An 11,795-nucleotide genomic window follows, 5' to 3' on the forward strand; every position below is an offset into this window, starting at 1 on the left:
TTTTAGAAGTAGTTTTCCACAGATGACTAGGTGTGAAACCCTGTTTGTGTAGCTAGGTTCCAGAAATCAGATGGGATTACTGTACCATCTGTTGGTGCAGTGGTTAGAAAGTGATACTGCAGTCTACTTGTGCCGACTCCTGGCTGCCTGCAATTTGGCAGTTTAAATCTCACCAAGGTCAAGGTTGACTCAGCTTTCCATCCTTCTGAGGTCGATAAAATGAGGACACAAATTGTTGGGGGCAATATGCAAACCAGTTAATAAAGCTGTAAAGCACTGTGAAAGTAGTATATAAGTCTAAGTGTTATTGTTATTGCTACTGCCAGCCTCCTTGTCTTGTTGTGGCTGTGTTGCTTTGACTGGGTTTGGAGTTTCTTAAACTGATGGTATTGGAAGTTTGTGCTCTGACTTCCCTGATTGCAGAGTCTGAAATGGCTTAGGAGCTAACATCCACCCTAGGAACTCTCTGAACCCCACTGATCTACCTCAAGCATCTGATGGACCTCATTGGGTTTTAGACAATGCTTGGAGAACTTCTTAAGGCTGTGATACTCAATTCAACATTTTTCTTGGAATGAAAGGATGACTTCAGCATTGGATTGGTCTTTATGAATACATGTGGCCTCTCTCTGTATGTGAATCCTGGAGGGTCGCCTGGTTTTCATAGAAACTCTGGAGGATAAAATGGCAAAAGAGTTTGAGCCTGCTAATCCCAAGAGAACAGAATTCTTGGAGTTCTTAATGCAACCACATAAGTATTAGATCCATTCTGGTCAAGGTTTCTTTGGAGATATCATATGGCAAAGTTCAGGGGTGATTAATAGTTGAGAGAGAGCTTGTCTTCTGCTCTTAAGGAAACAATAATCTGCTCTTCCTCAAAAGGCTATTGCTTTACAGTTGTTGGGTATTTTTGACCTATTTCCAAATCTTCAGTGGGGTTGGGGAGTAGGTATTTGACTGCAACATCAGAGGAGGAAATGGATTACCTTTCTGCCTGGATTAGCCTTGGGTTGCTTGTGGATAACCTGTGATGAGACCAGAATGGGCTTGATGGGGTGGTACATCCATTCTGACTATCTTTAATCTCTCAGCAGCTTTGGCATTATGGATCAAGATATAATTCTAGACTGGCTCAAAGGGCTGGGATTAGGAGAAATGGTATTGTGCAATGCTTTCCCCCCATCCTCCAGGGCCAGTTCCAGTTAGTGTTGATGGGGGAGGGGAAGAATTTCATCTCTTGTTTGGGATAAGGTGCTTCATGGTCCAACTCTCTTCCTCCTCCTGCATGACATCTTAGTGAGGCTCCGGGTTTTGTCATCCTTTGGCATAGAGTTAGGTACTGTCCATATGCTTATGCTATCAAATTATATATCTCAGCCTCAAGTTGCTCAAGCAATATTTTCAATTCACTGACTGAGCATCTGGAGGTTCTGGGGTCTGTATGGGGAGGAACAGATTCAATCTTAATCCTAAACAAGTCCACGTGGCTGAAGATTTTGATGAACCTGGAGATCTTCCACCTTTAGTTCTGAATGGGCTTGCTTTCTGCCAGACAGACCTAGCGTCCAGGCTAGAAACCTCTACACTCATGCTATCTATTGAAGAGAAGGTGGAAATCATGATTGAGAGGCCCTTTGCAGAAATCTATCTTTCCCAATTCATAGTCACTTATGCTTTCATCATCTTTACTTTGGATTAGTGTGTACAGCTGCCCTTGAAATCCACTCTGAAAGTAATAGTTGGTCCAGAATGTAAATGACATGGATAATTATGGCCTCATCTTTGTATACCTACATTATACTGTTAGTTTTTGATCTGCACTGGCTGTCAATAGACTTCTGGACACAACTCAATGTGCTGGTTATCACCGGCAAAGTTCTTAATGGAATGGGGCCTAGTTATTTGTAGAACCACTTGTCTCTGATTATCTCTGCCTGTTCTTATAAGCTCTGACGGAATTTACATGATCCATATCTCTTGAGAAATGTTATGAAAACTGGATAGCTCTGATCTGTATTGCCCTTCATAAGACCTTGAAGATCTAGCTTTTCTTCCAGGCATTGTGAATCTGTCTGGAGAGTTTATCTTTCAATTGCCTCTAGCCTAATAAATATTTCATAGCATTTTTGTTGTTTTACATACTGTCCTGAGTTGTATGTTGAAAGTGTATGTAATTTAAATGAACTAAATAACTAAAATATAGTGGCAGTGGATATAGTCAGTTTTCTCACAGATCAAATTTTTAGTGTGTTCCAAGTACAACCAGAAGGCTGCCTGCTTAGATCTCTTCATATTTGGCACAGTAGCAGTGCAATAATTCCTTCTGCATACTTAAGTAATAATCTGTGTTCCCAGGAGTTTAACATCGGCAAGAAATAGTCACAGTTTGCCTTATAAGGCTTCTTGCTTGATAAGAGAGGAAGTCATGGCTTAGCAAAGCACAGATGCTTCCTCTGTAGCTGAAATCTCCAGGGGAAGCAACTCCATAAATGGTTTGTTGATAAAAGCATTATACAATCTGTGTGAATGCTCTTAGCTTTTACTAACACAAATATGCATTTTGATAGCTATGCATAAATGATTCCAGTGCATATCTTTTTTAGTTAATTGGAATGAAATGCACTAATTCATAGGTATAGATATTTCTGGTTCATTAATGCGTGCAATTTACATTTCATGTTCATTGGTAAGATACTTAACTGTCTACTTATTTGCTACATCTAAACAACATATATAATACATTAAACATAAAAGAATGGCTTCCATTTCCTTGGAAAAATACTACGTTGCAGTGGAAGAGATACGAAGGTAGAACCAAGAAACCTTCTCTTTTCCTGTGATTTCTAGAATTCTTTGAGTGGTTATTTTCTTTATTGTTTGTTTATTTTAAACCTACTAAATGCTGCTAAAAGAAACATAATACTAACCTATGTTTGCAATACATATGCTTATATGCAACGAAGTGCTAGAGCTGGCTCCCACTGGCTTGTGAGAGCTGATTTTCTGGAATTTTGCCAGCTGGGTGAGAGCAGAACTGAGCTACCACATCTAGTGTGCCTATCAGCTATTTGGTAACTAGCTGTGTGATAAAAATGAAACCAGCAGTACACATCTGTACTAGCGCAGAACTGCTTAGGCACGGTATGTACGGTACTCCAATGTACAGCAATAAAATGAACCCATGGGAAGAAAGCTGCTCTCTTCCATATTTTTTAACTTGATTGATTAAAGGCATTTTCCCTGTTCCAGGGGACCTTGAGGCTCTGAAGAAAGAGACCTTTGTATTAAAAGAAGGAGCTGAATATAGAGTCAAGATCCACTTCAAAGTAAGTGATTCCTATAGAAATTTTCTGGAACTGAATTCTATTCCATTCTGTATATCTTCACTCTTGTAGTGCAAATTTGTACATTGCTAGTTCATAAATGTCACACCTGTAAATTAAAATAATAAAGCATTAACCAAAATAAGAAGTTTGCGTTGTCTACACACAGAAAGGAAAGTATTCTCAGTGAATCCTTACTTCATATTCTTTAATTCTTTTGACTGGACTAATTATTTGTATTCCACTAAAGAAAAAAACTTAAATGAAACTTTACATCATTCCTACATTATGATACAGCAAAAGTGATAAAAAGTTTTTATTTTTTCCTTAATTAGAAGCAAAAAAAGAGAGAAAGAAATATGAACTCCATTACTTTTTTAAAATTGGCTTTTTTATTGTTTTAATTTAATATTTATCACACATTAGGTTACAGATCTATTACTACCGCTATATTTCAGAATAGTGTATCAGCAACAAATATCATTAAAAGTGTATTGTTCAGAAATTTATTAGGTCCCCCCCCCCCAAAACAAAAAATATTTAATCCTAAATATATCCAATTGCTGGTCTTTAAAAATATATTCCCCCAAATTTTATTTGATCTCTATAGTGTAAAATGGTCCCTTAACGGAAAGTGTCATCTGGGCAAAATGCAGAAGTGGTCACACTGATAGGCTACATTGCTGAAAACTGCTTTATTTCCTCCTTCCTTTAAAAAAGAGCAACCAGAATCAGACAAGCACAGCTAGTAATTGTGCTGGATGTAGCTTTTCATTTTCACTAATGCTTACATTCAGTCAAACTCTAAATGTCTCATAGAGAGATAGTGGCAGTTAAGCAGTTTCATTTGTTGGCACAACATAAAAGATCGGATGTGACTTATTCAAGCTGCCACGAGGAATCTCAAATTGAACTACAGGCCTTTATGGTTGAGCATAGGAAGATTTGGGCTGATTAACTTACCTTTTACTGTATATTCAGTTTAGGTTTTAATGATTACTCCCCTAATCACAAGAGCCTCATACACTTAAATAATAAATGAATAAATTGTTTAGTTTAGTTACAGAATGGTGTTTTTTCCTTACAATATCGCAAAGTAAGAATATTGTAAGAATTTAAGTAAGAATTTAAACAGAATTACCTCACTCAATGGGCAGTTTTTCTCTTGCAGGTGAACAAAGATATTGTATCTGGTTTGAAATATCTCCAGAACACTTACCGGAAAGGAGTGAAAGGTGAATATGTGCAATCATTTTTTTCTTCTCTTCAATACCTGTAGATGATATTGCTATAGACATAGCTTTGCTTGTGTGTTCTTTCAAAAATCACCTTGATAACTCACCTTTCACACTTCGTAGATAAAGTGATCATTTCCCTTTTTGTAGACTTCCATGTTTTTGCAATGCTGCAGGGGAATCCTAGCAGGGAAATCCCAGCAGCGGGGCGCTTTGCTGGCAACAGAAGTCCGGAGGTGGGGTTTCGAGGACTTCTGTGTTTTTGCACTGCTGGGATTTCACTGAGGCTCCCCTCGCTGGGAAACCCCACCTCCGGACTTCCGTTGCCAGCGAAGCGCCCGTTTTTGCGCTGCAGGGATTCCCCTGCTTTGATTCCCCTACAGCATCGCAAAAACATGGAAGTCCGGAGGTGGGGTTTCCCAGCGAGGGGACCCTCAAGGGAATCCCAGCAGTGCAAAAACGGGCGCTTCAGCTGGCAAAAGGGGTGGCACACATTAATCGCTTTTCCATTGATTCCTATGGGAAACATTGTTTTGTCTTACAAACTTTTCATCTTACGAACCTCGTCCCGGAAACAATTAAGTTTGTAAGACAAGGTATCACTGTATGTTGTATTTCATTCTGTTTCTGATACACTGTCTTTCTATGGCTTGTTCTCTCCTAGTGGATAAGGCCGTATTCATGGTGGGCAGCTATGGGCCAAGGCCAGAAGAGTATGAATTCATGACACCTCTTGAGGAAGCACCAAAGGGCCTGGTGGCCCGAGGAAACTACTGCAACAAGTCTCTCTTCACGGATGATGATAAGCACAACCATCTCACCTGGGAATGGAACTTGGCTATTAAAAAGGAATGGACAGATTGAATTTTACCCGGTTTTCTCTTTTTGCTTCTGCTGCTGCTTGTGCTTATGCCAAGTGTGTCAGTTTCTGGCACATGCATGCCATGCTTCTTCCATATAACCCAACCCTTTTATTCTCAAAAGAAGTTTAGCCAGTACAGGCTATTGGAGAGAATCTGTCTCTCCTCCTGCTACCTTGAAAATAATCACACAAAAATCAACAGGGACAAAGCATTTATCTGGTTGCACAGGATCAATTCTTGAAGTGCCTTTGGTCAGAAGAGACATAGTCACCAACTTAAACCGATTGCTATCATGGCACATCAGTTGTTTGAAAGAGAGTTGGCTTTGGAATTTCTCTTTCCCCCTGCCTTATATGAAAAGTTCTGTCCGCGGATAGTGTCTTGTTTAAATCTGGTTCCCAGAATTGCATTTGGAGTTGCCTTGTCTAGTAATATCCTGACCTGGCCTGTAAAGATAAAAGTGTCTTTGAAAATAAAGCCAATTTTGTCCTTTGCTTCAGAGTGAGCTTCTTGTGTTTCTCACAATACGTAGATTTAAGTATTTTCCCTTTTACACATTAGGGATATCAAACTTCAATTCTTGTCTCATACTTTCCCTGCCCCCAGATCCAGGCACTTTAGTCTTCTTGCATCATTTTAATAATTTAAGGCATAAGCAGAACACTAATAATTAGGATGGTAGAAAACATAATGGGTATTGCCGCTGCATCATTTTCAGTGTATCATGAGAAGTCGATCGATTGTACAGAGAAAGATTATGGTTTGTCATCAGTATATGGGTGTATTTTTTATTATTTTTCTTAAGATAGGTGTAGGCATTACATATTGCTTGGGGGGTGGGGGGGCACCCTTTTTAAAAATGGCCAATGATGACTCTGAACCCGTAGGGCTGAAATGTTTGGTTGGGAGTTTTCTTTGCAGGAGGCTAGTGCATCTATGTCACATTCTCCTCTAAAATATAAACCATTTTGCCACCAAAAAAAAATCAAGTTTGCTCTGGATTTTGAAGTTTGATCTTAGCTGTGTCTGCGAGGCCTGCAGAATCAGGAAATGGGATACATCTGCCTGCTCTGTTGATCTGGGTGAGGTGAAACAAGAACTAGTTGATGATTTAAGATTATATTCAGAACCTCAGAATTAAGGAACAAAATGAATAAGCAAATAACTTGAAAAATGTTCCCTTTACAAATGCTGTTCTGCATAATAGGCAGAAATTACTGGGGTTCTGTAAGAGAAAGCACTGCTCATTTCATAGAAACCTAAAATACAATAGTAGGAGGTGGTGCAGGCAAAATGTGCATGAGATGAGCAAGATTAAATAAAACAGCCAGAAAACAAATTTGCAGAAAAAAGATTTTTCAGACTCTAAATTTCAGTTCATAAGATTTTCGGGTGATAGTAGTAAAGGCCAACAAACAAGTACAAATAACATTTATGAAAATATTTTATTTAATTTATTTATTTTATTTTGTCAAGTATGTATTGGTAGTAAACATAGCTATAATACTGTTTATATACATTTCAATACCATTGACCATGGTATCCTTCTGCACCGACTAGGATTAGGAGGCACCATATTACGATGGTTCTTCTCCTATCATTCTGGCCGATCACAGTCAGTGTTAGTGGGAGGCCAGAGTTAGACCCCTCGTTTGTGGGGTGTCTCAGAGCTCGGTACTCTCTCTCCTACTATTTAACATCTACTTGAAACCATTGGGTGAGATCATCCAACGACACTAGGTGAGGTTTCAGCAATATGAGATGCTGTAGGATTTCAGTTTTAGAAGTAGTTTATCGTGAGCCACTGAGTCGAAGGCTTTACAGAAATCTATGTGAATTGCATCTATTGATTTGCCCTGACCGAGATGTACAGATGTACAGAGATGTTTTTGCAGTGTAGAAGTTGCAGGTTATAGGATACTATTTTTTCTGAAACCTAATTGTTTGCCAGAGAATAGGTTATTAGTTTCTAAGTGGAGCTAAATGGATTGGGTTATGATTTATTCCATGACTTTGCATGTGACGCAGCATAGAGAGATTAGTCTGTAGTTTTCTACTAGACTGGGATCTCCTTTTTTGAAGATAGAGATGACCGTGACTAGTCACCATAGGTTTGGTAACGAACTGGTCCTGGAGGATTTTTCAAAGATAATGCTTAGTGATTCAGCTATGACTGTGAAGAGCTTTTTTTAGGAAGTATGCACAAGACAGATTGATAGAGAAGATTTTAGACTACATAGTGTTTTTTCAACGTTTTCTCCAGTGAAGTCTATTTGTGTTAAATCATTGTAATTTTTTTGTGGTACGACTGGGGAATTTTGGGCAGAAGCTGTTTCTCTTTACAAAGACTTAGCCAAAGAATGTGTTGAAGAGATTAGTTTTGACTGTTTCATCGTAGCATTCTTTGTTGTTGGGTTTGTTTAGTAGTGAGATGGGTCTTGAGTCCTTGAGTTTGTTATTCACAAAGTTGTAGAAGATGTGGTTGGATTTGGTGCGCAGAAGATTTTTCTCTTGTTTGCTGTGATAGTTGAAGCATTCCATCTTTATTTGGTGGCATATATTTTTGTAGTTGGCTACATAGCCTGATTTGTTTTTTTGCCAGAAAGATTTTTTTTTTTGGGGGGGGGAGATTGTAGAGCCTTATTGAAATGGGTAGTTTGTTTTTCTTGGTTATGGTGGTTATTAGTGGTACATGTAGTCTGATAATTCTTTTGGCTTCAAGCAAGAAGATGTTATAGAGGTCATCAGCAGTGTTACAGCCAGAGAATAGAGTTTGCCAGTCAAGAGTCGAGAGATCAGCATCTATAAGTTCATAGTTGGGTTTTAAAAAATTGAACTTTGGTGTCGCATTATTAGGGTGAATCTTGGAGTGGCATAGGTTGAGGCTGAAGTCTATCATGCTGTGGTCACTGTTGGAAAAGGGTTCCTTTACTTGTAGTCCATAAATTGTGCTTTTGCTGTTGCTGAATATGAGGTTGAGGCAGTTGTTGAATTTGGTATTGTTCATTACTAGTTGGTTGAGTCCCAGATTGGTAACGGTTGTATGGAAGGATTCAGTCATGCATTTGTTTAGGGTCCAGTTAATGTGAGGTAGATTGAGGTCTCCAAGAAAGATAATGGGTATAATGCTCACATTAACAGTGAGGTTAATTTGTTTGCATGTGTGATATTGTAGTCTGGGGCTCTGTAACAAAGTAGGAAGCTAAGTGTGACATCATAGACGATGGTTTTGGGAAGGCTGAGATCATGTGTAACTTGGATATTTTTTTAGGTTTAGTGTCTTTTTGTGGAATATAGCTACTCTGCCGCCTCTGCGGGTTTCACGCCGGACCTTGCTGTGATGATGCAATGCATTTAGCCATGTTTCGCAGACAAAAATAATGTCGAACTGCAATATTTAACCAATTGAAAATATTTGTTTCAATTGAAAATATGTGATGAAATTGTCGATTTAATATTTATAATGTATTTATCTATCTATCTATCTATCTATCTATCTATCTATCTATCTATCTATCTATCTATTTATTGGATTTGTATGCAACTCCTCTCCGTAGACTTGGGGCGGCTAACAACAATAATAAAAAACAACATGTAAATCCAATACTAAAACAACTAAAAAACCCTTATTGTAAAACTAATCATACATACAAACAACATACCATGCATAAATTGTAAAGGTCTAGGGGGAAAGAGTATCTCAGTTTTCCCATGCCTGACGGCAGAGGTGGGTTTTAAGGAGCTTACGAAAGGCGAGGAGGGTGGGGGCAATTCTAATCTCCGGGGGGAGTTGGTTCCAGAGGGCCGGGGCCACCACAGAGAAGGCTCTTCCCCTGGACCCCGCCAAACGACATTGTTTAGTTGACGGGACCCGGAGAAGGCCCACTCTGTGGGACCTAACTGGTCGCTGGGAATATTGCTGTCTATTTTCAAAGGTAATGAAGTTCTAAAGATAACGTTTGACAACATGCTAGTATCTCTTTCTATGCAAACCTCTTTGAGAAGGTTTTTTTTTCTCTTTCTCTTTCCTCTGTGTCTCATCAGGCACCGAGGAGATGATTTGGAACTTATGACTGTTCTGTCTGGGTTTTCCCAGACCTCAACACCAACTGAAAAAACAGCCAGACACTCTGGTAAAAGCCAAAAGTATTTTATAGCTGGAAAAAATAAGCACAAAGGAAAACCTGTCTTCACAACAGACAGGCTATAATACGTTGCAGCAGGGTCCTGATGTCCAGTCAATACCACAAGCTTCTTGCTGGCACCCCCCCCCCAAGGTTTCAATAGTCCAAGGCACAAACCAGGATTGTAAGCCACCAAAGTTCACAGACAGGTCTCACGAATCTCCAAGATAAAACTCCACAAGCCAGGAAGGGTGGGTCCGCCTTTTATCCTTTCCCAAGAGCACCACACCCAAACCCAGCTGTGACCTCTAATGCTGGAAATACTTAGCCAATTGAGTCCGTCTCTGATTAGCTCTCCTTTGTCGCATATCTATGATGTCTTGAGCATTTTCCCCTAAGGAATCCAGGCTGCTTGCTGGGGAGAGCTCCCCCTGGTGGAACTCTGGCTGTCCTTCTTCTTCAGCCTGGGATTCCTCTTCCTCGTCAGTCTGCACCTCCTGTTCCTCAGCCTCTCCCTCTGAGCTGGAAACCGACAGAAGGTCAGCCATTCCCGGAGGGGTCCCAGACTGAACCACAACAATGACAATATGAAGATTTAATCAATTCAAAATCTATTGTGATTTTTTTTTATTAAATGAACCTTTAAAGATGGTTTTAATGCTTGCCTGGCTGTACAGAAATAAGTAGCAGTGTCTATGTTAACTGACTTGAACTTCAATGTTTTTGCTTTTTATTTGCTAAGCTATGAAAATGGAGCTTGTCTTACAAAATAATAATTAGATTTATTACATCAGAGGAAGTATTTGGGAGTTCATATCCCCATTAGTTTCTTATCAGAAAGGGGAAAAAAAGACACAGGTGGCCATTCCCAACTGTTTCATTCCCACAGTTTTTGGAGCTGTCACGTCAGATTAAGAGAGTTCTCAAAGATTTTTTTTTCCCTGCCTGAAACAGAAGAAGTGACAAGGAGAAAAGAAGTCAGAGCAATGGAAAACTTCTTCTTGCATAAGTTTCTTTTAATTTTCCTCAGTGGAGTGTTCCTTTTTGGATCTGGAGAGAAAAACTCTTCATCTGAAGGTAAGAAAGCCTCTCTCAAATTTAGAAAAAGAAATAGTGCATAGATCAAGAAACATACCCACAGACAAGGAGAGCAACATTTAAATCAGCTTTCAGAAGCTGGTGCTCTTCAAAGGTACTGGATTCTTGCCCTCATCAACTGCAGTAAGTATGGCTATGCTAGTTTGGATTAAGGAAGGCTGGGTAACCCATCTGAGGGGTACTGTAGGGACGCTGTTGTATTCTGCAGCATACTCAACTAGCTAGAACACAATTCTCAATACCCAAGAAGGTATTTCTCAGGGAAAATCAGATGCATGGTTTTCCTAGGAAACCTTTAAAAGAGATATTGTAACACAGACTGGTCCCTTTCATCGAGTGAGATCACCGTAAACCACATTGCTACTTATTTCATTCCAAATTCCTGTTTATTATGAAATCACTCAAACAGCAGTCTCAGTTCTTCACGGTGGGAAATAATGCGTGAGGACAAATCAAGGGAAATATTTATTCACCCAGAGGGTCGTTGGTTTATAGAATTCACTTCCAGAAGAGGTCGTGACAGCTGTCAGCCTGGATAGCTTCAAGGTAGGATTAGACAGATTCATGGATGCCAAGGGTATCGGTGGTTATTGAAATGGATGTCCATGTGCCACCTCTATGTGGGTTGAGGCAGGCAGGATTCCCTTGAGTACCATTTGTTGGGGGTCAGGGGAAAGGGAGGGTTTTGCCTTCTCTTTCTGCTCAAGATCCCCATAGACAATTGGTGGGCCACTGTGTGACATAGAATGCTGGACTAGATGGGTTTTCGACTGATTCAGCATTTATTTGTTTGTTTGTTTGTTTGTTTGTTTGTTTGTTTATTTATTTGTTTATTTATTTAGTTAGTTAGTTTAGTTAGTTAGTCCAGTACAAATTGAAAGTTAAAGAGAATAAAAACATGTAGTAGTAAATACCAGGGAAGGGATAGAAGAAGAGATATGAGAATAGAATACATCAATGAAGAGTAGAGGAAAGGATATATGAATGGGAGAAAAAATATATAAAATATAGGAGAGACAATTGGACAAGGGACGGAAGGCACACTAGTGCACTTATGCTTGCCCCTTACTGACCTCTAAGGAATCTGGAGAGGTCAACTGGAAAGTCTAAGGGAAAAATGTTGGGGGGTTGGGGGTTGACACCACGGAGTCC

General features: G+C 39.5%; 1 protein-coding gene across 5 annotated transcripts in view; it reads left to right on the forward strand.

The window, feature by feature from the left end:
• Positions 1-5,915, forward strand: part of ARHGDIB (Rho GDP dissociation inhibitor beta) — a 114,071-nt gene extending 108,156 nt beyond the window's left edge. For all 5 annotated transcript variants that reach the window (XM_070755965.1, XM_070755961.1, XM_070755963.1 and 2 more), the window contains 3 exons: positions 3,250-3,326; positions 4,495-4,558; positions 5,223-5,915. In XM_070755965.1, the coding sequence (XP_070612066.1) occupies positions 3,250-3,326; positions 4,495-4,558; positions 5,223-5,422 (341 nt within the window). In that variant the 3' untranslated portion in view covers positions 5,423-5,915. The remainder of the gene's footprint in view (positions 1-3,249; positions 3,327-4,494; positions 4,559-5,222) is intronic.
• The last annotated feature ends 5,880 nt before the right edge of the window (positions 5,916-11,795 follow it).

Source organism: Erythrolamprus reginae, chromosome 6 (genome assembly GCF_031021105.1).
Source record: "Erythrolamprus reginae isolate rEryReg1 chromosome 6, rEryReg1.hap1, whole genome shotgun sequence".
Classification (NCBI taxonomy): domain Eukaryota; kingdom Metazoa; phylum Chordata; class Lepidosauria; order Squamata; family Dipsadidae; genus Erythrolamprus; species Erythrolamprus reginae.